This window comes from Budorcas taxicolor, chromosome 12 (assembly GCF_023091745.1).
Source record: "Budorcas taxicolor isolate Tak-1 chromosome 12, Takin1.1, whole genome shotgun sequence".
In the NCBI taxonomy this organism is placed as follows: Eukaryota; Metazoa; Chordata; class Mammalia; order Artiodactyla; family Bovidae; genus Budorcas; species Budorcas taxicolor.
In genome coordinates this window covers 32,308,240-32,335,766 of record NC_068921.1, presented here as the reverse complement: position 1 = coordinate 32,335,766, position 27,527 = coordinate 32,308,240, and the positions used below count along the sequence as shown (strand labels likewise).

The 27,527-nt window shown below is 45.3% G+C and overlaps 1 protein-coding gene across 1 annotated transcript in view; it reads left to right on the top strand.

Moving 5' to 3' along the window:
* POLR1D (RNA polymerase I and III subunit D) overlaps positions 1-27,527 on the top strand; it is a 34,084-nt gene that overhangs the window by 5,405 nt on the left and 1,152 nt on the right. The window contains exon 2 of the mRNA XM_052650018.1: positions 18,338-18,412. Within this exon, the coding sequence (XP_052505978.1) occupies positions 18,338-18,412 (75 nt within the window). The remainder of the gene's footprint in view (positions 1-18,337; positions 18,413-27,527) is intronic.

The following is a 27,527-nucleotide window of genomic DNA, read 5'->3' as shown; positions in this document are numbered from 1 at the left end:
TCCCTGGGTCAGGAAGATTTCCCTGAAAGAGGGCATGGCAACCCACTCCAGTATTCTTGCCTGGAGAATCCCATGGGCAGAGGAACCTGGTGAGCTACAGTCCATGGAGTTGCAGAGTCGGACAGGACTGAGCAAGTAAACAACAACAGCAAGTATGTACCTAGTAGTGGTATCAGTCCTGAGAAATGGTGGAGATAAGAGAATATGAGTCTGCCCTCCAAAGCCCCTTGATTTTGAAGAGGACAGACGAGCCATACACATGAAAAAGTTAGCCAACTGCATTTACAATGAAGTGCCCTCATGTGCATTGTAGGGCATTACCTGCTGAACACAGAATGGAGCTGGTGAGGGACACTCTTGTAGCAGAGATCGTTCCATGCGCACCCAGTCTGCCAGCCACTGCCGTGGGCCCTGGAGAAATTAAACCACACAGTCAGTGTGCCTTCCAATAACTCATGGAGCACTGAAGCAGGCAAACCTGTGAAAGAATTAGTGCTCCAAGATAAACGGTTTCCTTTTTCCCAGTGTAAAGAGGCCATTACAGATTCCCAAGCTAGGGAATGCTCATGCAGGATGGACGAGTGGGAGGAAATGTGGGAAGACGGCGTGGGTCAGGGGGCATGTGTACCAGTCCAGGTGTAATGTAAGGAGGGTACCATTGTAGACGTGGAGGTAAAAAGATGGATACCAGAAAGCTGCTGGAAAAAATTACGGTGGAGCCAGAGTCCGCCAGGGAAGCAGATGAGAGAGGCTGTGCACAGCCCCGGTCCTTCAGCCCAGCGTTTTGCTACCACTCCCTCCCAACTAAAACCAGCACGGCGGGATTCGCGAGCTCCTCTCCCCACCTGTCCTTGCTGACAAGAGTCCACCCTTAACCTCCTTCCCTGCCTGTCAGAGGAACTGCCTTTAACAAGGTCGAGACTCCAGGGCTACAGATGTGGACACTGAGGGTGGAGAGAGGAAGTCGGGCAGTGAGCTGACCAGCCCTTGCTGCCCTCTGCCCGTACCACGCAGCTCTCCTCAAAGGGAGCATCACCATTCATTCATTCATTTGTTCGTTTGGCAAAATGAGCACAGTTTAGATGCAGACATGGTTTAGGTACCAGATGGACAGCAGGGAACAAGCTGTCTCACGTATGGTTTGTTTTCTGATAGCAGAAGTAGAAAATAAAGAATAGTGCATCCACAAATGTATCATGTAGTTAAGGTAGTGATGTAGCAGAGGAATCATGGGCTTGGGGGAGAAGGCACTCAGAGTCTGGATATCTAAGAAAGGCTTTTCTGAGGAGGCGACCTGAGCAGAGAAAAGGAGAGACCGAGGAAAAATGAGAATACACTCGGAATTTCCTGGGCGACAAACTATTCAGCCAAGAAAAAGCAAAATGATGAACCTTTTCAAAGGAATAAACTTTCAGCATTGGATGTGTGTGTAGTTTTTATTAGTACCCAGATTCATATCATTCATCTTTAATCTGTATATTAATTACTAGTAATGATAGTAAAGAATCTGAGTTACTGTGTGGGGCAGTAGGGTATGGTCGAAGTTTGGGATCCACTGATAGGTGTATATGTATTAGGAGAGTTGACCTTAATTTCGGTTTTGGCATTTTTGAGAGAAGCACATCTTTCTTAGAAGCAGAAGTGGACGTGCTTGGAATCCTGCACCCCTTTTCAGGCGAAATAACTGAGTTAAGAGCTCACACTGTTGGAATCACGCTGCCTGAGTCTTGGTCTTTGTGCTAGGCTTTTTAGCTGTGTTACCCCAGACAAGCTGTTTGACCTCTGTGCCTGAGTTTCTTCACCTATAAGATTGGGATAACAATACTTACCATACAGGGATATTATAAATATTAATTTAGATAATAGAGTCAAAGTGCTTAGAATAGTATCTGGCCCATAAAGCATGCTTTCAATTAGTGTTAGCTGTTGATATTATTGTAATACCAGTTGTGTCAAACAAACTGGTTTCGTTCATATTTCTTCTGAGTGAAAGCCTGAAAACAAAAACCTTAGTGCCCTCTGTTATTTTTGTTTGTCTGTTTCCTCTGGCTCAATACAAAACTACAATATAAATTTGTGGACTCCTGTGTGGAAGGTTATTAGGAGAAGGCGATGGCACCCCACTCCAGTACTCTTGCCTGGAAAATCGCATGGACAGAGGAGGCTGCTGGCTGCAGTCCATGGGGTCGCTAAGAGTCGGGGGCACGCCTGAGCAACTTCACTTTCACTTTTCACTTTCATGCATTGGAGAAGGAAATGGCAACCCACTCCAGTGTTTGCCTGGAGAATCCTAGGGATGGGAGAGCCTGGTGGGCTGCCGTCTATGGGGTCGCACAGAGTTGGACACAACTGAAGCGACTTAGTAGCAGCAGCAGCAGTGTGGAACGTTATTAGTCTGCTAAAGCCATTGCTTTTTTAAAAAAAGATAGTTTAAATAAAATAGCATTCCTAATATAATTGAATATAGGTAAAAATCGAAAATAAGTGGATTGTTTCTTCTTTTCATGAAGAAATTAAGATTCTAATGGAACATGCACAGTCTTCCTTAAGCTGTAAGACAGAGGTTAAGCAGGAAGGAAAAGTAAGTTCCATAGCAGATGGATTCCTGGTTTGGTGCCAGATACGTGAATACTGATGGGGAATCAGGGTTCAAGCTATACGCCAGCCAAGCATCGAATTGCATAAAATGTAACATATTGGTATTTTATCTGCCATTGCTCCATAGATTCCATGTTTGCTATGTAAGACTGTTAATAAATGTCAAAAAGAAAAGCTACCACCCACGTGCTCTTCTTAGTTTACATGCTGTCTTGGGTCAGATGTCAGAGCAAGTGCAGATAAAGCCCAGAACAGTTCTGTCCAAAGGGCTCCTGGAGAAGATGAAGCTGCCCGGAGCGTCTAGTCAGACGAGCTGGACTGGCTGGCTTTTAACAAGTTTGTGGTTTGGAGGTTTGGGTTTTTGTCTCTTTCTTTTTTAAGGGTGAAAGAGGCTTTCTTCCTAGGGGCCTCTTTGGACAGGACTGTGTAGAGGTGAAGTGTAAGGACTGTGAAGGCAGGGCCTGGTTGTCATCTCTGCTTCACCGCTTCCTAACTTGCAAACGTGTGGAAGAGCAGCCTAGCCTTTGGGAGCCTCAGTCCCCTCATCTGTAAAATGGAGCTAATAATACCACCTACTTTACAGGGCGTTGGTGAAGTGTAAATGCTCTAAAGCACTCAGCACAGTTCCTCGTAGACTTAAATACTCGATCATTAGCCATTACTGTTACCATTGTTGTGTTGGCCGCGTTGAAGACTGTCAGTGGTGGCTAGAACAGCAGCCTTCTAGAACTGGGCATGTCTCTATCCCCGGAGTCCCTGCCTGTTTCTTCTCGCCACATGGCCAGCTGGGACCACAGGCCATGCTGGCCTTTCTGTTTCTTTCAGTTTTGCCTGGAGTGTTCCATCTCGGGGCCTTGGTGCTTGCCCTTGACTTCCCCAGCCCCTCTTCCCCAGGTCTTCACCTGCCTGTGTCTTTCCAGAGTACTTGCTCAGGCCATCCTTGATCACTGTGTCAGTTACCCATTGCTGTGTAACAAACTGTCCTAAAACTTAGCAATTGAGGAATCTAATTGGAGCTAAGGTAGAAGAATCTGACTCAGGACTTCTTGCAAGGCTGCAATCAAGGCATCGTCTGGGCTGCAGCTTCTCAAGGCCTGAACAGGGGTGATTAATTTCCAAGCTCGCTCACATAGGACAGCCTTGCTCCAGGGCAGCTGGCTTCCCCCAGAGCAAGAGATCTGGGAAAGGGAGAATGCAAGATGGAAGCTGAGTCTTCCTACCCCATCTCAGCAGCGACAGCCCACCACGTCCACCCTGTTCCGTCTGAGAGAAGTGGGTCCAGCTCCCACCGGGGAAGGGGATTGTACGCGGGCAGGAATACCAGGAGGTGGGGATCCCCAAGACCATCTCAGAGGCCACCGACCCACAGCTGCCTTCTCCAGGATAACACGTGCGCATCCATCCAGACTGCCCTGTCTGTCCCCTGACCCAGCTTCATTCCTCCCTGGTCCTCACATTAACTGACATTGTATTCTGTATTTCTCTGTTTATCGTCTAATTCCACTTGAACATCGACTTCCAGAAGGCAAGGGCTCTTTCCCTGTTTGCCTTTGTGTCCCCAGCACTTGAAACCAGGCCAGGCAGGCAGCAGGCTTTCATTCATGCCAGGCCAGTGAACGAATGACTGCGCGCATATGACTTGAGTGTGAGTGTCTGAGCACAACTTCCCCGGCAGAGAGGGAAAGCTGTGATCACACTGACATGACCATGTACACTCACAAGCTGACACTTGGAAACTCAGCCAGGACAGTGACAAGCTCCAAGAAGAAAAGGAATTCTCGACAAGCAAGGAAGCAGGCCCATTCTGTGGCTGCTAAGGGAGAAAGGGCTGAGGCGTGAGCATCACGGAGCAGCTCAATGAAGGTGGCCACACGTAGTGACCCCGCTCTCTGATGTCTTCTCTGCGAGAGCCTTAGGTGCTGACCTCCCTCACCACCTCTCCCATGGGACAGCCTTGCATTTGGTACCTTTCCTCCTGTTGGTATAAAACATTCGTTACAAGAGCAAATAGAAGATGGGCATCCTGCACTTTTAATTGCACTGAATCTGAATTTGTGAGGCTGAGATAACTATAAGCTCAGGGATTGCAAACCACCAGTTGGTAGTTGATGGTCTTTTGCGTCCTCTGTCCATACGGAGGAGTTCATTAGGCAGAAGGTGGTCGTGACGGGAGCAGGTGGAGGCGGAGGTGCTCCTGGGGGAGCAGCCTCCACAGGAGGAACCAAGCGGATCTCACACACACTGACGGGGCGGAGGAGTGCAGAGAGCTCACCTGAGCTGAGCCAAGTGGGCTCTGTTGTTTTCTCTGGGTCTGGAAAGGAAAGGAAATGGTTCCCACTGAGTGCATCTCACAGTCGTGAGCACTGACCCCCAGGGCAGTGGCGGCTGGTACTGTGAGTGCCTGCTTTACACTTTACACACCTACTGCATGGCACCAGATTTGGGGAGTTCACTGATCAATAACACTTCAAAGAATAAAACCTAATAGGGTGAACTGTTGTAGAGTTGCATAGTTTTATTTCGCCATTGAAAATCAACTTTGTTTTGGTTCAAAATTTTCAGAAACCCCAGTCGTTCTGTGGCCTGATAGCACGTAGAGGCCTGCAGGGTGTGTTTTCACTCCCTCCGACAGTTGGTCAGGCAGTTCGGTTCTGACACGGTCTGCCTGGAGATGGTATCAGCGTGCTCAGTCCCTCAAGGCTCTCCTGCCCACCCCCGCTTCAGACACTGGTTGCAAATCCAGGTTTTTACTCGTGCTTCTGACCTACTGGCTGGAAGTTCTCATGACCCTTTCCCTGGGCTCAGTTAATTCGTTCGAGTGGTTCACAGATTTCAGAGAAACATTTACTCATTTTTATCGGTTTACTATAAAGGATACAGATGAAGAAGGACATGGGGCAAGGCCTGTGGGAAGGGGTGGGAGTTTCCACGCCCTTCCTGGGCACTCCACCTCTCCTCAAATCTCCATGCAGTCACCAACCAGAAGTTGGAGAATCGGAAGAGAACCAGAAATTCTCTGCACCCTGTCCTTTTGGAGTTTCACTGAGGCTTCACTCCACAGGCACAACTGATTAAATCATGGGCCCCTGGTGGCTGAACTTCATCGCTAGCCCCTCTCTCCTTCCCAGAGGTCTGTGGATGGGACTGACAGTTCCCAGTCTCTAATCACTAGTTGGTTGCCCTGGGTAACCAGCCCCCATCCCTAGGTGGTGGTTCAGTCACAGAGTCGTGTGCTACTCTTTGCGGCTCCAGGGACTGCAGCACACCCGGTGCCTCTGTCCTCCACTCTCCTGGAGTTTGCTCAAACTCATGTCCATTGAATCGGCAATGCTATCCTACTAGCTCACCCTCTGCCACGCCCGCTTCTCCTCCTGCCCTCAGGAATGGGAGGAAAACCAAACATACGCTTTTTTCAGTAAATCAGCATACCATAAGACCAAAACAGAATTAAATTACACATTCTGTAACTTGACATCTGTTGTGCCATTTTCATCACATTGGCTCCCCACTAAGACAACAGAGACCTCAGTTTTCTCTTGGATCTTCAAAGGACTTGGTCCACAACTCTTAATGTCTCACCACCATACTTGGTAAATTATATAGGATCTCAGAATGAATTTTAATTGGAGCTTAGATTTCAAGATAAGGGTCACATATCATAGAGATGCCTGATCTAAAATCATTTCAGGTCCCGGTTTGCTTGCTTACTGTGTGCTGCATACTTAAGCATAAATCCTGGTGCTTGGAATACTTAACAGGATTTTTATTCAGAAGTGATTAATATACAGTTGGGGAAATAAGTATCAATTATCATCTCATTCCCTGAAGATAAAGAAACGCAACTTTCTCATTGAGTTCAGTGTCCATTAAAGTAAGAGTCCAACTTATGTTTTCCACAGACCTTGTAATCTAAGCCTTCAGAACTTGGTTCTATGATTGTTTTCCTGGGTTTTTGTTTGTCTACATGGCAAACACGGTACATTATCATTAAATGGATGAGAAAAAAATGGGGATTCTACAGCCTTATGATTAGAAACTATTCTGCTGCTGGCACATCACTAAACATCCAGGAAATGCAAACTAAATCCAGGTGAGATACTACCTCCCACCCATCAGAATGGCTGTTAACAAAAAGACAAGAAATAACAAGTGCTGGTTGAGGATGTGTAAAAAGAGAACACTCCTACATGGCTAGTGAGAATATAAATCAGTGCAGCCACCATGGAAAATGGTATGAAGTTTCTTCGAAAAATTAAAAGTAGAACTACCATCAGCCCAGCAATTCCAGTCCTAGATATATATCCAAAGAAAATGAAAACATTGATTCAGAAAGATATATGCACCCCTATTTCATTGCAACATTATTTACAATAGCCAAGATACAGAAGCAACCTAAGTGCCCATTGATAAATGGTTGGATCATGGAAAAAGAAAGAGAGTTCCAGAAAAACATCTATTTCTGCTTTATTGACTATGCCAAAGCCTTTGACTGTGTGGATCACAATCAACTGTGGAAAATTCTGAAAGAGATGGGAATACCAGACCACCTAACCTGCCTCTTGAGAAACCTATATGCAGGTCAGGAAGCAACAGTTAGAACTGGACATGGAACAACAGACTGGTTCCAAATAGGAAAAGGAGTACATCAAAGCTGTATATTGTCACCCTGCTTATTTAACTTATATGCAGAGTACATTATGAGAAACGCTGGGTTGAAAGAAGCACAAGCTGGAATCAAGATTGCCGGGAGAAATATCAATAGCCTCAGATATGCAGATGATACCACCCTTATGGCAGAGAGTGAAGAGGAACTAAAAAGCCTCTTGATGAAAGTGAAAGAGGAGAGTGAAAAAGTTGGCTTAAAGCTCAACATTCAGAAAACTAGGATCATGGCATCTGGTCCCATCACTTCATGGGAAATAGATGGGGTAACAGTGGAAAGAGTGTCAGACTTTATTTTGTGGGGCTCCAAAATCACTGCAGATGGTGACTGCAGCCATGAAATTAAAAGAGACTCACTCCTTGGAAGGAAAGTTATGACCAACCTAGATAGCATATTCAAAAGCAGAGACAGTACTTTGCCAACAAAGGTCCGTCTAGTCAAGGCTATGGTTTTTCCTGTGGTCATGTATGGATGTGAGAGTTGGACTGTGAAGAAAGCTGAGCGCCAAAGAATTGATGCTTTTGAACTGTGATGTTGGAGAAGACTCTTGAGAGTCCCTTGGACTGCAAGGAGATCCAACCAGTCCATTCTGAAGGAGATCAGTCCTGGGTGTTCTTTGGAAGGACTGATGCTAAAGCTGAAACTCCAATACTTTGGCCACCTGATGCGAAGAGTTGACTCATTGGAAAAGACTCTGATTCTGGGAGGGATTGGGGGCAGGAGGAGAAGGGGATAACAGAGGATGAGATGGCTGGATGGCATCACTGACTCGATGGACATGAGTTTGAGTGAACTCCGGGAGTTGGTGATGGACAGGGAGGCCTGGTGTGCTTCAATTCATGGGGTCGCAAAGAGTCGGACACGACTGAACGATTGAACTGAACTGAAAGAAAATGTGTGTGTGTGTGTGTGTGTGTGTGTGTGTGTGTGTGTGTGTGTGTGTAGACACACATAATGGAATTTTATTCAGCCATAAAAAAGAATGAAGTCTCGGCATTTGCAACAACATGCCTGGATCTAGAGGCAATGTGAAATAAATCAGAGAAAGACAAATATTGTGTGATTTCACTTACATGCAATCTAAAACAGAACAAATGAACAAACATGACTAAACAGAATCGGAGTCATGGATACAGAGTAAAAACAAGTAGTTGCCAGAGAGGAGGGATCCGGGGAAAGGAGAGAAAATAGGTGAAGGCGATCAAGAGGTGTAAACTTTTAGTTACAAGATGAATGAGTCACATTATGAAATGCACAGTATGGAAATACAGTCAGTAATTATGTACTCTCTTTGTCTGGTGACAGATGACAACTAGGCTTATCATGGTGATCGTTTAGAAATGTTTAAAAATATCAAATCACTTTGTTTATGCCAGGAAGTAACATAGTGTTGTAGGTCAATTCTACTCGAAAAACAAACTCAGAAAAAAGTGATCAGATTTGTGGTTTCCAGAGGCAGGAGGTGAGGGGAGGAGAATTGGATGAAGGCGGTGAAGGTACAAAATTCTAGTTACAAGAACTAGGGGTATAAGTACAGCATGACAACGATAATTAACAATGCTGTGTTATATATGAAAGTTGCTAAGAGTAAATCCTGAGTTCTCATCACAAGGAAAAAATTTTTTTCCATTTTTTTTTTTAACATCCCTCTGTATGAGATGATGGATGTTCACTGAATTTATGGTCATCATTTCATGATGATGTATGTGAGTCAGGTCAGTACATTGTACATCTTAAATTTATATGGTGCTGCATGTCAATTATATCTTAATAAAACTGGAAAAGAACCTATTCTACTGAAAATTTCAGTCTTTAAAAGTGTCAGCCTACAGGTGTGTCACCACCTGCTGCCCAGACTTGTAGCAGTCAGGGGTTCCCTTTCTGTTTTCTTGTTGTAATAAGTTGGTCCCCATCTCAGGGCAGCGTGCTTCAGAGCAAGCCAGGACATGAAGAATCCAGCTAGGCTTATTTCTAGCCAAAAGCAGACACGTAACAGTGAGTGTAAAGTAAGAAGACCAGCCAGGTGGAAAAACCAGTTTAAATCTCCTTCAAGGTAGATGGTGTTTTTCCCATTTATAGAAAAAGAAACTGAGGCCTGGAGAAGTTAAGTAACTGTGCTGAGTCTGTACAGCTAGTCAGTGGATATGAACGCAGGGCAGCCCAAGCCCTGAGGTCCAGCTGTCTGTGTGCATGGTGTTGCCTGCATACCTCCCACAGGTTCACAGGAAGACAGCAAGGCTCTGCTAGAGTGTATGTTCCAAGAGGTCAGTTCAAGAGATGGCACTGTTGACAAGTAACCCTTGTTTACTTCTAAGTTCAAGCTGAAACATGTTGAGAATGGGACTGTTTTCTGTTAACCTTAACCGTGAAAAGAGTCACTGAGTTAGAGACACTCTGGTCAAGAACCTAGCTTCCCAGATGACACAATGGTGAAGAACCCACCTGCCAATGTAGGAGACGGAAGAGACGGGCGTTCGATCCCTGGGTCAGGAAGAGCCCCTGGAGGAGGAAATGGCAACTCCCTCCAGAATTCTTGCATGGGAAATCCCATGGTCAGAGGAGCCTGGTGGGCTACGGTCCATTGGGTTGCAGAGTCAGACATGACTGACAGACTGAACGCACAAAACTTGGTTCATGAAAACATCATTTTCCTTACTCTTAAACTTCATGGGCATCATCTTTAAATACATCAACTTGTAATCAGTGTTACACCAAAGCAGCACTTCAGCTGAGTCGCTCGGTCATGTCTGACAAAGCAGCACTTGATCATCCTCAAATGTATAAAACATCTTCATGGATGGGATGGAGAAGGCAATGGCACCCCACTCCAGTACTCTTGCCTGGAAAATCCCATGGATGGAGGAGCCTTGTAGGCTACAGTCCTTGGGGTCGCTAAGAGTCAGACACGACTGAGCGACTTCACTTTCACTTTTCACTTTCATGCATTGGAGAAGGAAATGGCAACCCACTCCAGTGTTCTTGCCTGGAGAATCCCGGGGACAGAGGATCCTGGTGGGCTTCTGTCTATGGGGTCGCACAGAGTTGGACACGACTGACGCAACTTAGCAGCAGCAGCATGGATGGGATAAAATGAGGGTGTGTGTGAGCTGAAGGCTGTCTGGATGTGGAGTCAGAGATGTCCAGGTCAGATCAGGTGTTCCCTGACCCACTGACCCCGGACTAGGCAGCCTCCCTGAGCCTTCCTGGTCTAACGGATACAAAGGGAACAATAGCTTTTAAAAGGTTCTTCTGAGGGTCAGTAAGATAATATGTTCTGCTGTTAATCACTATGCACCTGATAGATGCCATTATATAGTATTTTTGTGTTTTAGTTAACAGTTTAATAATTGATCCTGTAGACCCACACTTTTTTAAAAATTATTCTTAAAACCTTACATTTGTTCATTTCTTTATAGTTACAGAGTAATTATATAACTAACTGTATTTGATCCCCTTATGAACTCTGGAAGGGTAGTAGAAATATCTTCATTTTATAGATGATGTAACCAAGATGACAAGGTCACAGAGTCAGTGAAGGCAGCAGTGGAATCACCCTCTCTCCACGCATTGTGGCTGCTTCCTCATTTTTTAAGGTGACCCGAACATGTCCTTGATTCAGACCTAAGAAAAGGGAACTGCTGACTCCCTCTTCTGAGAGCGTCAAGAGATGTGGTAGAGAACGTATTGTAACCCTCCTCAGTCTGAACTTTCCAGGTGAGAGGCTCGGCTCTGAAGGGTGAACTGTCCAGAGCATGTCCCCGTGTTGGTCACATCCTCTGCGAAGTTGTCCAGCTCCCGGCTTTGCACAGAGCAGACGTAGTTCCCAAATGAACACACTGAACTGTTGGAAAGGCTGAAGAACCAGGAGCACCAGCTTTCTTTTTGTACACATGGGATAGGACACTTTCATATTATGTGCTTCTGGTCAGGGAGTTCATCGGTCATGGCCATGTGAGGGCTTTGTGTGCCTGCTGGGTCTGCCCATCTCCCTATTGGCCCCTTAAAATCTCGCTCAGTGTCATGAGGGGATTTGGGGAGCTCTGTCAATCAGGCTGGTGATTTTGGTATCAGGTACACTGTACACAGGAAATCTCCTCCCACTTCATTAACCACAGGAGGATAGAATTTCCTTCGTATTCTTTACATTGATAAATAATCCCTCAGCTTCTCATCGAAGGCAATGGCACCCTACTCCAGTACTCTTGCCTGGAAAATCCCATGGACGGAGGAGCCTGGTAGGCTGCAGTCCATGGGGTCGCTAAGGGTCGGACACAACTAAAGTGACTTAGCAGCTTAGCAGCAGCAGCTTCTCATCAAAACAGAATTATGTTCCCTGGAAATCCAGTGGTCAAGAATCCCCCTGGGAATGCAGGGGACACAGGTTCAAACTCTGGTTGGTTGGGGAGCTAAAATTCCACAGGCCCAGGAGCAACTAAGACCCAGTGCAGCCAAATAAATATTTAAAAACAAAACAAAAAGCCAAAATTGTGCAGCAGATAAAAATTAACATTCTGGAAGTTTTCCTTTACAGAGAATAAATGGAAGGAGATAATTGAGATTAAAATGTTTTGGCAAATTCAGATACCTAAGTGAACCCTGTCCCTCCCAAGGAACATCAGTACAAAGAAAATCCTTTACATGTCTCATCTCTTGAGTTCTCCTAATGCCTCCGTGAGCTGGGCTTAGTCTCCTTTCACGCAGAGGAAAGGTGCTCAGAGGAGGTCCCAACTGGCCCAGAGCGCCCTGCGGCTGGCGGGGCTAGCTCCCACTGTACCGCACTGTCCTCAAAGGTAAACGCCAGTTTCCACAGCAAAAGCTTTTGATTTGTCATGCTTTGAAGTTATTAATTTAGGTCCTTTTATACAGGTTTCCACTTTTATATGACTAAGCAATCATAGCAAATTATTCAAGTAACATTTTCCAGGCTGGGTGAGTTTCAGTCAGAGTACACCTGAATAGCAGCCAGGACTGCTCCCTGTGAAACCATCGCTGGGTGGGCTCTCCTTGTGGGACTTCACACAGCTAGAGACACACTGCAGTGCTGGTCCTCGCAGTGTTATACTCCAAAGGTAATGACCTTGGGCTTATGGTCTATCTTGTCCTAATTTCTCCCCAGGATGACTGAAACATGACATCTAGCTTCTAGGGAGAAGACAATAATTGTGAATCAAATAATTGTGAATTAAACCCCCCCCCCCAAATATCAGGTAACTATTTAGTTTAAGCAAGTTATTAACCTCTAAACCATAATCTCCTTGGCTTTATCCAGTGAGCCATCTAAGTTAAGTAGTACACTGAACTTTAATAAACATTTTCCTCAACAAGACACTACTCCCCAAGTTAGGTCTGTGTGTCTAACTGCTCAATTCCATGAACTGTATAATAGAACTCTTGAGTTTTCCCCCAAAGCACTTGTATGTATATTAACTAGGTTTTGGGTTTGTTATTTTTTTTGGAAAATGGGCCTTAGAATTGCCTTGTCCTACTTAAATACATTGTTAGATACTTTAGCCCCTGAAAATCAACTTGATAACTTGACACTAGAGGATTTACGAGAACATACTGGTTGTTTTCAGTAAATTATTTCGTACCTTAGATCCTCAGATTTAGTTACTGATGTAGAAAATGTCTGCGCATGTGTGTACTGTTCGTTTTCAGAAACTCTCCCTGCCAGTTTTGTAGGGTGAAGCACCATCTCAACGTTCTCCTTGATCCCTGGAGTGTGAAAGACAGGGCGCTCCTGGCACTCAGGAGGTGGCAGGGTGTGGAGGTCCACATGGCGGGGTGGGGGAACGCTCACTGCCCTGGAGTGGGCCGCACCCTCTGTTTCTTCATCTCTTGCCTTGTCCTGAAAGGCCCCAGGCAGCTGTTGAACCTGAGCTGGTGCCTGAAAAACACAGGCTTTCTCTCCCTCCCATCTCATGATGCACTGCGAGACTTCTAAGAATTAGAAGCATCAGTATGTTTTCTTCCTGGGTTCCACATTGCTTAATTCCGCTGTAATGAAAACAGGTTTTAAAGAGCGAGCATTCAGTAGAAAATCCTACACGTTCTGGAACATTCTCTCTTTGTCTTCTCCAGTCCTTGGCTCTTAGCTCCAAGGATAGTTTGTAATCATTTGATGAATCAGACATCCACAAGGAGTGGACAGCTTGTCTTCGGCAGGCTGCTGCAGCTTTGACACCGCTCAAGGAAACAGCTTCTGCGGGCTGACCAGGCTTTCCGCCGCACAGGCCACATTTAGGGCCGAGAGCCAAGGACTCTGAAGCGCCGTCCAGGACGGTCTGCAAGAGCCTTGGTCTCTGGTGTGAAACGAAGCGCTTTTAGGATTAAGAGTGATTTATAGACCACACTTTCGGTGAGGTGGTGTTTCTGGTATGTGGTGTGTTTATCAAAGGACAGCATGCCAAATGTCAGCCCCTGTTAACGAAAGCTGTAGAGGCAAAACTTCAAGGCTTTATACTGGAATATTTTCTTTTGCATCGACTGTAGTGATTTTCTTTCCTTTTTGCGTTTGAAACAGCTATTTGGTGAGAGATGACAAAAATTTTTGTCATTGAGTAAGAGACCTCGATAATTATTCTGACTTTATGTCCTTTGACCAAGTTTATTTCTCCCAACTAGTCTTTTTGTGGAAGGTGTATATACTTTTAAGCTCAGCTGACCTATTGAACAGACATGTTGTTCCTGGCATGGCGTGATTCATGGGCTTTTTAGTCAGCACTGACTCTTTTCTAAGGTAGTTCCCTGCCATCCCCATCCCATCTCCACAGAGTTTTTTCAGTAAGAGCTGCTTTTCTTCATAACACACACCATTTGTTGTTGTCTAGTCGCTCAGCCATGTCCCACTCTTTTTTGACCCCATGGCCTATAGCCCACCAAGCTCCTCTGTCCATGCAATTTCCCAGGCAAGAAAACCAGAGTGGGTTACCATTCCCCTTCTCCGGGGGATCTTCCGATCCAGGGATCGAACCCAGTCTCCTGCATTGGCAGGCGGATTCTTTACGGCTGAGCCACTGGGGAAACCCCATCCACAGCTTACCATGGCACATTTAACTAAGTCTTATAATTGGAACTGAAAATGAGTCGCTGTATTTTCTGTGTGTGTATTTTCACTATATTTTCTTAATCAGGACTTAAGAATAGATATTTGTAGAAATGCTACTTTGACGATGAGGTGATTCCTGTGGTGAGATGTTTTGTGAACTGAGAAATCAGGTTTTCCTCTAAAAAAATAAACTATTAGGAATTGGCCCCCATGTCAGCTGAAGAAGTCATCACCCCACCCTCAGAGGTCACCTCGGACGGGGAGATGTGGACGTTTGAGAAGGTCCACGTCCAGGTGAAGGGCCAGGAGCTCGTCCTCATGGCAGCAGTGCTTGTCGTGAGCACAGGACACATGTGGCCACCCCTCTCCTTGCTTCCTCTCGCTCAGCTGAGCTGCGTGAGGCTGAGGTCTTGCCTTCCCACACTTCGCCTAGCGTGGGAGTCAGCTAAGAGTCAGCTGCCTGGGTTCACATCCCAGCACCAGTTTCTCGTTTTTCTTACTTTCCCCTTATCACTGAGACAGTAGTCTCTTAGAGGAGTCGTGAGGGTGAAGTGTTCATCATATTCCTGGGGTGCATGTTAAGAGCTTATCTAGTATGTTGATATTCAAAGGAGAGTCTCCTTGAACCTGCACAGCCCCAAGTATCACAGACACGTGCGAGTCCCCTGCCGGGGCAGCTCCCAGCCCAGGAAACACCCTCCTTGTGTTCCGACGTGTCCTAAAGTGAAGAAACAGTGGGGTCTGTGGCGATGGGGGGCTGTGCCCTGTTGACCTCAGAGCAGATACTGCCTCAGAGTCCAGGAAGGATTTGAGCCACAAGTGATCCAAAGAGAAAAGACCCTGAACATGTCAAGATCATCTTATCAGCATGAATGCAGTAGCTTTTGCCATAAGGAAATATCGTTTCCCAGTCGAGCCAAGTTTCCATTTGCTTGCTTGTCTCAGGATTTCAGGTCAGTGTTCTGGGGGTTCTCATGACTTTGTTCAGTATGAGGAATAGTTATACTTGGAGACTGACTAGTATTTGTAATGTTAAATCAGATTACTCAAGCATTTGTCTGAGTCCATAACACTTTCTTTCACCATCTCTCAAGAAAGTGTGTACAGATGTCTTTTTTGAGCAATTACTTGATATTTAGCTTCTCTGGTATTCTTTTAAAATCTCATTTTCTTGTGTTCATTATTTAACTTCTGTTGTTTCCTTGTAGTTGCCTTGAATATCTCGCCTTTTGTCTGGGCATACGAACGTGCCCAGGGCATGCCCAAAGGGCATATACCCTTTGTCTGTCCTGACACAGTTAACATTCAGTTATGTGAATAAAAAGGAACACAGACCCAGATAAAACTCAAAACTAATTTGTTTGACTCTGGACTTTAAGACGATTTTGCGCCAGATTTGCGTCCCCACTTGGATTTTATTTAAGCCGCTGTTATGATCAGTTTACATTCCATAAGCATGTACCAGCTGGCTAATGGAACGAACAGGCAGGCCTGAAGAAGCCGCACTCAGATGGAAATTGGCCATAGATGATACACACATGGATCATTGAAAACTGACTGCAGTTTGTTCCTATGCCCAGAAAACTGTCTGCTTAATGATCTGGCTTCCTTGGACTTCTTGTCTCCATTGCACTGTCTATTCTACTACAATGAATTTGGTTTACAAAGAAACCTTTAGGATGTGTAAATGATCCAAGTATAAAAACCATGGCACTTAAATTTGTGTCTGAAATTCCATTGTTCAAGTTCTCCTTGTACTTAGTTCTTGTATATTCTCCCGACTGTTTGCTTTTCCTATACTTTAATTGCAGTTTATAACTCCTGCTTCACGATCTCATTAAAAACTATCTTGATTCGTGATGCCGATGCTTCATTATCTTTGATCATTTAAGTATCTGGCCTCTATGATAATGTGCGGTAGGAACTGACTTTGTTACTTCCTTACCCAGGAATTCATTAGTCAGGAGTTCCAGGGAAAACAGCAGAGGCTACAGGAGTGAAGAAAAATACTTGATTTTTTTTCTTCCTCCTTGATTTTGAAGGTGATGTTGTTATTTCAAGGACAAAACACAGGACAGCTGGAAGCTGTCGCTTTCCTGTTTGGAAGGAAAGCCCTGCAGCAGGAGCATGTGAGGAGTCGGGTGTGAGGCGTCAGGAGGTCCGCATTCCCAGGACCAAGGCTGGGCTCCCGGGCCCCTCCTCCCCCTCTCCAGCTCTCTGAATGAGTGTGAAGCAGTGGCAGCTCTGTCAGATCCCTTTTCTTCTTTTCCATTTATTTTGTGCCTTTTAATGATAAAGAGAAAACGGCTTCTCCAGGTCTTGCCATGCCAGTGCTTGTGGAGGAGACAGGAAGTACAAGAAGATGGAGGCAGGCAGCCTTAAACACGCTGGGCCTTTTGTTCTGTTCCTCTTCCTCCTGCTCTCTATGTCCCCACTACCTCCTTCCTCGTCTGAAAACTGGTATTGATAACTACATAGTCACGTTCAGATAGGGCAGTACTTTGTAAACTGTATTACCGGGTCCGCCCCAGTCACAGGCAGCCTGCTGGGCCTGCATTGCAGCCCACCTGTCACCATCTCCCATCACTCGTGAGCTGGTATATGCCAGGTGGTCCTTCTCATACTCATACCTTCTTTTCTCTTGGGCTGTTATCATAAATCAGAAAGTGAAAGTGAAGTCGCTCAGTCGTGTCCGACTCCTAGTGACCTCATGGACTGCAGCCTACCAGCTCCTCCGCCCATGGGATTTTCCAGACAAGAGTACTGGAGTGGGTTGCCATTGCCTTCTCCAATCAGAAGGTATCCTTAACTGTGGCAGATCAGGTTAACAGCAGCACCGGAGACAGTGTTAGGAGGAGTGACAACTACAGAAGAATCACATCCAACCTCACTCTCTTGAAAGTGCCTGGATGGGTCCTCAGGACCTGGGCAGGGGTCCTGACTGAGTGTTGTCTCCTGCAGATGGCATTTCAACTGCATCACCATACAAAGTGGCTTCTGTAGGCGCGTATAGAAAGCCAGGCAGACATTTAACAGTTTTTATGGGAGAATGCATCCTGGCTCGTTTGTTCATGACTGGGGACCTGCGCGAGCAAGTTCGCTCCCTGACGATTTTCATTCTTTCTGCCGTCAGGAGGGAGGACACGTGTGGATCCAAGGATGATTGACCTCCTAGTTGTTTTTGTTTGTTGGTTTTTTGAAAACTACTGCTCTAATTGATGGGAAGGTAGGGGTGTATTTGGAATATTTTTACCCTTTGATTACTATTATTTTTTGTTTACATCAATATAAGGGTGAAGTCGAGATCTCTGTTTTGGAGCCAGACAGGATAAATTTTTCCTGAAATGCCCTATGAGGCAAAGCCCTCAGATCACATCAGTAGGATATATTATTATTTTAAGGAGATGGAAGAAGGCTATGTGGCGACCAGCTGCACTTAGTATTCCCGACACCAGGGGGCTGGGCTGTGACCCCTGGTCTGAGTCCAGGGATGAGAAGTGGGCAAGTTGGTCAGTATTTCTGTTTTTCATCAGCCCATCAGTGGGCCCTCCCAGGATGGACCAGAAAGCATCCAGCTGCTGAGTTAGCTGAAATGACATTTTCTGAAGATCTCACTATTAATAGGAGTGTATTAAAATATATGTAAGTTATGTTAATATAAAAATAGCCAGATATATCTGCTGAGGACTAAGAGGGTGGTGAAACAGTTTGAAAGAATACTGTTAGAAACCTGGAGGTAAATATGGAGAAACAGATAAAGGAGTTGAAGTTTTTAGTGGGCAGGGAAGGGTGATGCCTTTAATTTTTTCTTCATTGTTTTTCCTCTTTATGGAAAGGATTTCTTTTTAATTTTTATGTATTTAAAACCATCAACCATTTAAGAACATTTTTAAAATTTGTCCCCCAATTTTGAAGTTTTATGCCTTGAAAGCTGTTCCTTTTCCAGAGTCACATATGTGGGATATATAGATTTTCAGAATATAGTGAGGTGACGACCTCTCAAATTTCTTCCCTTTTTTTCCCACCAGGAAAGCAATAGAAGAGCTGCTGAAAGAGGCAAAACGTGGGAAAACAAGAGCAGAAACAATGGGACCAATGGGCTGGTAAGTACTTGAGTCATCATCCTAAAAATTTAAAGATATGTAAATACACATTAAAGAGAAAAGTTTGCATGCAGAGGGAATGTAGAACCATGCGTGTAGAGGCGATCCCCCAGAGCCAGGTGGTGGAGGACGGACACTGCTGAGGGTGTGGCCGTGGAGCAGGGGGCAGAGGGGTGCGGGCCAAGAACACCAGTCATGGTGTCAGCACCTCCGGCCCACAGGTCCCCGGTCGACCCTGCTGTGCCTGAGGCCACCAGAGTGCGAGTAATATTACGCCAGAGTTCCTTGTTTAAGAATTTCTGGCTTAATTATAGTCCTCAATAAATTTACATTTACTTGTAAAAATTCTAACTTTAAGTATTTTGTTTTTGTGACAATTCAGCTGTGTAGAACAAAAGTTTAACCATTGTGTTTTTTTTTTTTTTAATAAACAGAGCTTGTTAAAACTTAATATAAACAAAGGAAGAATTTAACCTTAAGAACCACATCTACTCTTCTAAGTGTTGCTTTAGCAAGAGCATTTGCATCCAGTAAATATGCTGACTTAGATCTTTTATCTATAGTTTAAAATTCACTCTAATGGAGTACTTTGGGCTGCTAAACAGTGTAAAATGTAAAAGTGGATGGGAGTACAGGCTAGGTCTCTATGGATTTGACTCTTACAAGAACAGGGCCTACATCAGATACAAACCAAGGTTAAAGTCAGAGAAATGGAGGAAGAAGGCAATTCCTAAAAATCAAGCAACATAAAATAAATGGACCTAAATGTGCCATATAGTAGACAGTTTAGCCACATACAGAGGAACTATTTCAGGTGATCTGTGAAACTTGACTGTATTTCCAAAAGACAGACAAGAACTAGAAAGAAACTTTACATTGTTTCTCCAGTCATCACATTGTTAGTAATAATGTTGATACTGTTATTCTGAAAATACTCTATAGTAGGATAAAGCGAGTAAGTAAATATTTATTTGTTATAGATACTAAGGTTTTTAGTATAAAAGCTACAAATATAAAATTAAAGACATAAAATCCATAACCCTAAATTGTAATTGGTAATACCATTATGAAGTTGTGCTAGATTTTCACTTTAGAAGAGAAAGAAAGGGCTTCCCTGATGGCCCAGTGGTGAAGAATCCACCTGCCAGTGCAAAGGACACGGATTCGAGCCCAGGTCCAGGAAGATCCCCCGTGCCATGGGGTAGCTAAGCTGGTGCACTGTAGCTCTGAGCCCGGGAGCCACAGCTGCTGAAGCCCATCACCCTGGAACCCGAGCTCCCCAACAGGAGAAGCCAGGGCAATGAGGAGCCCGTGCACTGCAGCTCGGGAGCAGCCCCTTTCCACCACAACTGGAGAAAACCCACACGCAGCAGCAAACACCCAACACAGCCATAAAGAAACTATGGAAGAGAGAGGAATCAGCTTCTCTAACTCTGTCCACAAAAAGCCCTAGAAACAGTGACCTTCCACTCAGTAGCAGTGAGGACCCCCCAGCACCCAGAGATGGCATATAATACTACAGTGGTGTATATAAGGCCGTCTCTCACGGACAGGAGCCAGAGATCCTTAGAGAAATAACTGGCTGCAGATCCGAGCCTGAGCCTGGAGTCAGCCGAGCTGCACACGAGCTGGCACAGCCTCCTTACAGCCTCCAGCACCGCCCACACCCCCTGTGCCAACTGCACATTCAGGGAGTTCCCAGAGCAACCCTCAGCCTCAGTGATCTGCTAGAAAAACTCATGTAATTCACAGAAAGCTATTATACTTACGGTTACAGTTTATTACAAGGAAAGCATACAGATTAAAATCTGCCAAAGTAAGAAATGCAAAGGGCATGGTCTGGGGAGGTTCCAGACACAGAGTTGCTATTGCCCACCGCCTGTGGAGTCAGGACAGTTACCGCGACCTCCCAACCCAGCGACCAGCATCAACCTATGACAGTGTACTTGGCATTCTGCCAACCAGGGAAGCGACCCTGAGCCTCAGGTGTCCAGAGTTTTTACTGGAGTTCCTCTCTGTAGCATGATTGATAGATTGCTCACATGACGGATCCCAGTCTCTGGCTCACCAGTGCCCCAGGAACCCAGATGCCCACCCTGAATCATGTGGACTCTCTCTCTGGCATTGGCATCCCTCACGGTCAGGTGTGGCCAGCTCCACCCCAAGCAGAGACGATTCTATCAGGTATGACGTTGCCTCCCAGAATTGATATTACCTCCCAGAAGCCAGGGCAAAGTCCAGACAACTCTGTGGGCAAGACCACTGTTTACTGTGCAATCAGGACACATATAAAGCTGAGCCAGGAAACCTTATCATATCAGAAAGTAAAACTCTCAACATGACTACAGTAATCATGTCAGAAAGACTAGGAACCAAGTTGAAAGGCCTCCCGCTAATTGAATCATCAAAAAAATAAAGCTGTAGTGCCAGAGATACCTAAAACATGTCACAATCCATAAGGTCATAACAATAATCACATCAGGAAACTCAGTGGTCCCTTTTGGACAATGCTAAGGAACCGAATCATTGTTTGTAAAACTGGTAAGCAATGAGAAAGAACCAAGTATTTATCCTGTTGCTTATACAAATTATACATCAAAGTTATATAACAACTGATGAAAGAAAACTTCTTTATAGAATTGTAACTGTTAAATGGGAGACTGCAGAATAAGATTATCATTTGTATTCTTAACAACTCCATCATAAGACAATCTAAGAACAGACAAAAGATTTGAATAAACACTTCACTAAAAATGATATCAGATTGGCTAATACCTTTTCATTGGCATATGAAAAGATGCTCAGATCAGTTACTAGGAAAATGCAGATTAAAACCACAGTTTTTCACTACAGATGCACTAGACTGACTAAAATTTAAAAAGATGGACAGCAGCAGATAGAGAGGAGGATCTGGAACAACCAGAATGCTCACACATTGTTGGCAGAAATGTAAAGTCATACAGCCACTTGGAAAACAGTTGGCAGTTTCTTACAATATGCACTCACAGAATTATTATTCTAACCGCTGACCAGAGGATTGACAGTGTAAGCCCACACACAAATCTGTCCAGTAATGTCCACGGCAGTTTTACTCATGATAGCTCAAAACTGGAAACAGCCCAAATGCCCATCAGTTGATGTGTGGACACGCCCTGGTGATGCCCATACATTCCATACGAGTCAGTAACACAAAGGAGCGGAGCTGCTGATAACACGCTGCATGGATGAGTTTCAGATGCACTGCGCTCATGAAAGAAACCAGACTCAGTACATGACACCGTGTAAGATTCCGTTTATATGACCCGGAGAAAAGCCAGAAAAAGCCAGACCCGGAGGGACAGAACACCGCTCATCGCTTGCCAAGAGGCGGGGGCCACAGGACTGCATTTACTGCCCAGCTTTTCTGGGTGATGGAAGTATTGTGCATCTTGGTTGCTGTGATTATAACATGACTACACACACTCGTCAAGACTCATCATGCTATTTACTTAAAAGGATAAATGTGATTCTGTGGAAGCAGACAGTAAATAAGTCTGCTTATACAGAAGACATACGTATAAATTTATGATTTAAAAATTTGATTTTTTAAATCTGATTTAAAAATAAGAAGAATGTCATTATTCTACAATCCCTAATGATAGACTGAATCTAGGCAAAGCTCTGTCTATGACTTGCTAAATCTATTGGATGAGAAGCTGATGGGGAACCTTCTAATGAGTGGGTCAGGCTGATGACACTGGACCCACCCATCGATCCTTATGCCACAGAAAGGTGCAAGAGGAAGAGGGTGCCACCACTTAAGAGACATGCTTGTAAAGAACCTGAACCTGAATCTGATCAAGTCTCTAGTGAAAACTACTACTACTCTACTCAATGACTGTAGAGATAAAATTACAGAAATGGGAAATATGAGGAAGTCTACAGGACAAACAAACCAGTTTCTTTAACAGATGAATTCCATGGCAAAAGGGGAGGAGGAGTACCGCATGGATTAATAGATCCGAGACAGCTCTAAGTGTAACCTTGTCTGCATTCTTATCCAGACTCGTTGAAACAAAGGTGTGTAATGATACAAGAAATTAATGTTGACTTCTGTTCAGCTGTGATAATAGTACTGCTATTATTTTTTTAAGCTGTTACCTTTCAGAAATTCATTCTTACGTTTTTATGGATGCAGTGATATAATGAAATGCAAAGATCCAGTGTGGATCAATCTGTATGTATGATTTCATTTTAGCAGATACCCACAAGGAGCAACTGGTCAACTACTGGTGGGCGGTGGTCTGCTTTTCTAAGCATCTAGAAGGTTTTTACATTTGCTCTAAAATTTAAAATAGAACTAGAGCAAGTGACACTCTTTTTTTCCTCTTGGATATTCCGTAAGAGAGATCTCAAGTGAGGCAGTTGAACTGTTGCCAGAAAGAGATTGCTGAACTAGGGAAAATGCAAGTGGGATGAACTTTTTTTATATCATAAAGAAAGAAACCATTTGGTGCTGTGTACTTCCTTGGACATATTTCAGCAAAAAGAATCTCTTGAGAAGCTGTTCTTGACAGACGCCTTAGAGAAGCTGAAGTATTGGCCTGTGTGACTTCCTTTCAGTCAACATAAAGGAATTTATAAGCACAAATTTCAGAAATTTGCTCAGCTTCACAGTCTACAAAGCTGTATTTATTCGGTCACATTCACTTCTACTGATCCTAGCCCGGTGTAATAATTGAGCCCAGTGCCTGGGTAACTTCCGCCTTAGACATGGAGAGGCTTGTACTTTGGTACAAAAAGTCCCAAAGGTTGGATTTGACAGAAAACGATTCTCCAGTTTTCATAACGCAGTTGTTTTAAGGGGAATGACATTTTGGCATTTTCTGTTTGGCTTGGGGTCAATCTGGTGACATGGGTGAGCACTTCTACATTTTCTGATATTTTATGTCAACAGCGAATCATTTCCCCGGCCTTGAGCCAGTCATGCAGTGTCTATTCATTTAAACGTCCTAGGGGACCAGCACCGCCCCTCCTTGTCCCAGGCCCAGTGGCTGTTGTCTGTTAGCGCACAGGACGCTGGGCATCCCGCCCCTGCCTCCCGCGTTCACCCCCCTTCCTGCCCAGTTAGGAAAGTGGGTGGGGAGCCCCGAAGGAGCGACCCTCAGCTCACATAGTGGCGGAAACGACCTGTGTGGCTGAGGGAGCAGGGGCCCAGGGGCCGTGCCCTGTCGTACATTCCAGAGCCCCTGCTGCTCACACCCCTGCTCTGACCCTCTCCTTGTCCCACCTTCTGTCCCTCCTGGCCATCGCCTCAAACACAGGCAGCCTGTGATGTATTTCTGCTGCAGGACCTAGCATAATGCCTTACACATGAAAGAGCCTCAGATTTTTAGAAACCAATACTGCAGATACAGATGCACATATGTGTTGGCTCTTCTTCATTACTTTTAGGTGTAGTTTTGGAGGCGGAGCATATTGAAAACCTACTTCATTGCAGAAAAGCTGCTGGCACACTGGTCGCCAGGGCTGCTCCCTTCGGGACAGACGCACAGAAGCAGATGGTACGTGGTGTCGGGTGGACTCGGAACACCGGCCCTGCAGGAGCCCAGGTGAGTCTGACACAGACAAGGACAGGGGCACAGAACACCCTGGACACACATGACTTGGAGATCTGTGAAGTGCATCAGGCCATGGGAGATGATGGTGGCTATTCCTCTGTTTAGGAAAGCAGAGCGGGGTCAGGGATGCAGGCTCCATGCATTGTACCCTGATCCAGTCCTTTGTTTTGCTGCCAAAGCCCTTCCCATACAACATTTTATTTTCCCTTCTCCATGCTCCTTGCACGCTCTCAGATGTACATCTGAGGTAATAGCCACAGAAAGAAGCCCAGCTACAGTCCCCACAGCCCAAGGAGCCAGGTGATCCTGGATCTTGAGCCTGCGGTTGGTGACAACTCAGCTCGTCTAAGGCGCCACAGTCACCATAACTGCCCACGGTGCCACAGGTGCTAATCTGGCAATCAAATGCCTCAGCTGCCTGAGAAGTTCTTGTAGAGTGTTATAATCCCTATAGCTGCACTGCTCATCCTTAATTACTCTGCATTACTCGCAAGCATACAAAGAAAAGTGCAGAATGCAAGATAAAATGCTGTGTGCCTGCATGGGAAGGGCTTTGGCAGCAAAACAAAAGAATGGATCAGGGTACAATGCAAGGAGCCTGCCTCCCTGACCCCAAAGCTCTGCTTCCCTAAACAGAAGAACCACCACCATGTCCCATGGCCTGACGCATTCACAGATCTCTAAGTCACATGTGCCCAGGGCATTCTGTGCCCCTGTCCTTGTCTGTGTCAGACTCATCTGGGCTCCCACACGGCTGGCATCTCGAGCCCACCCGACACCACATACTATCTGCTTCTATGCATCTGTCCCAAAGGGAAGGACCCCCACCCCCACCCCCACCCCGCCCAGCTACCAACTGGGGTCGTGCGGGGAGGATGGACTCTGGAGTCAGAGCCCTGGTTCCCGTCCCAGCTCCACACCCTCCCAGCTCGGGACCCACAAGCATGCAGCTTCCTGTGCATCTGCCAGAGGGGTGATGGCGGGAGAGATGGAGGGAGGCGACGCTGGTGGCAGGAATTGCCTGACAGCGTGGTCGCCACCCTCCTGGTTCTCACTTGCGAGTGGTCACGTACCACTTATTCGATGGGTCACATTCATGAAAGTGTTTCAGAAACTGACGTGGCAGCTCTACGTCTGCAGAGTGTTAGATATTACTACCTCTGTCCAAAGTATTAAAATCAGAAAGGAGAAAAACAAAAAAACTACATTTATCTTCCCCCTGCTGTTCTCTGCGCTTGTTTGAAACAAACCTGTGATGAAAAACAAAACAAAACAGTTGACTGTTTTTCATGAGTGGAGTCTGATAACTGCCAGGAGAAAGTGCCTCACTTTTGTGAAGGACGTTACACAGCACGCCTGCTCGGGAAATGGGGAGAGCAGGCTGAGGAACTGACACTCCTGGCCTCGGTCCATCTCAGTCTCTGCCAGGGCAGGCGAGACCCCTCCTCGCAGGCTCTGCATCAGCAGCTTTGAAAGCAGAAGGAAGTTGCTTAACTTTTTGGTTTAACATGGATAGAACGCCAGGTCTTGAGTCTGACGCTGCTGTCATGGGTACTTTCTAAGGCAGTTTTAAGCATCTGATTCTATTTATAGAATTTCATATCCATTTATTTTGTTAGCACCTTAAATGTGGCTCTCCCCATGTGAGCTAGTATAACTTTCTAAAATCAAACATGAACCAAAAATAAGAGTAACCGGCCAGGGTGAGAAAGTTGACATTGTGGGGTCACAGCTCCTTAGGAAAGCAGCTGCACACCCCATGGCCCCTGCCCCTCATCCCAGCACAGCCAGTGACAGAGCCACTGCAGACGCGCCCAGCGGCCAGGCCTGCGCCCGCGCCCCAGGGCTCACGCTCTCCCTGTAACGCTGACCTGGAAGAGGCTTCAGGACAGTTGAGGATCTAAGACTAGCGTATCGTGTCATCTCAAATACAGAAAAAAGTGGCACTAAAAGAGAGCTGAGAGACAAGAAGCCAGAGAGCAATGAAATAATTTTCTCATGTGGTGAAGGAGAGAAGGGTAGTTTTCCAAAGGGTCAACAAACGTAGAGAACATGAGACGCTCCAAACAGGAAGGGCCCTTTGAGGTCACACGTCACTCCAGCCTCCAGTGTTACTGCACCTGAGGAGTACCTGTAGATGGAGTTTATGGGTCACTAGGAAATGCAGATAATAAGCGCAGAGGTCATGCCCACGAGCCCACTGGCTCTGACATCAGTGGAGAATTGAGGTGTCCTGGAGAGTGAAGCTTGCAGATATAGAAGCTTAACTATTTTAAGCACCAAAACTTTAAAACTGTAACCATTTTTAGGAACATTTCTGTAAAATATCTTATTTTTTTCTTGATGGCTCAGGGTTTTATATTTAATAATTTTTTTTTTCATTGAGAGACATCAGATATTCTATGTTCTTAATTAACTTACTATCTCAGGTGATTTGAGACTTAGTGGCCTTGGGTTCCTATCCTGGACAAATCCTGAATATATGAATTTGAGTGCTATATATATTCTCTTTCATGAAAGAATGAACAGTAATAACATTACATTATTACTATAATGAATAATAATAAGGCTCCACAGTCCCTTGTTTAAAGCCCTCAGATCCAGATAAGTTTCTTAGAAAGGTACCATAGCACAGACAGCATGCACGACAAGTACCCTCACGGTATCTGTTCAACACACAGTCATCTCCCCAGCAAAGCATATGAATGTTACTCCAAAGGGGACGCAGACTAGAAATAAGTGCCCAGCGTCAGATTAGGTCAGGTCTGGCTGCCAAATAAGTTGTGTCCAGAAAAGGAACTTGGTTTTCAAATTTTGGAGTCATGCATAAGTAATCATAGACCCACAGATACCATTTATCAGGAATTTGCTCTATGCCGGGCACTATGCTAAGTGCTTCGTGGGTTATCTCATTCAACTCTTGCAGTAGATGAGTAATTCTGTTAACAAATAGAAAACTGAAGCACAGAGGCATCGGGTAACTCTCAGGATCCCAAAGCCAGTGAAGCCGAAGGGCTAGGGTATGCACCAGAGCAAACCTCTACCGAGTGCCTGTTACCTACCAGGCATTGTTGCAAGCACACATTCAGCCTCCATCAACCTGCCCTCTAACTCGGTCACTATGATGGTCCCCATTTAACAGAGGATGGGCAACAGGGAGATGATCTGACATGCCCAAGGTCCAGTCTGGTAGACACTGTGACCCCAGAGCACATGTGTGCACCCTGTTGTATGAGTTCATTGCAGAAGAAAAACTGGTGATGAGATTCAGCAAAAGTAATTACCATGTTACATACCAGAGCTCAAGGCCAAGAGACAGATTCAAGTTTTCACTGTGTGCGGTTTTCTGTGTAGCCAAATGAAAGATTGGCTCCACCTAAAAAACGAGTACTGCATGTGTAAATATGTGTCAACATGTAAATTAATGATCTGATCAGTGACATCCTTCCTCCTGGGTGAACTTGAATCATGAAGCCCCTGAAATGTACATGGCCCAGAAATTCGCCTGGAGGGGA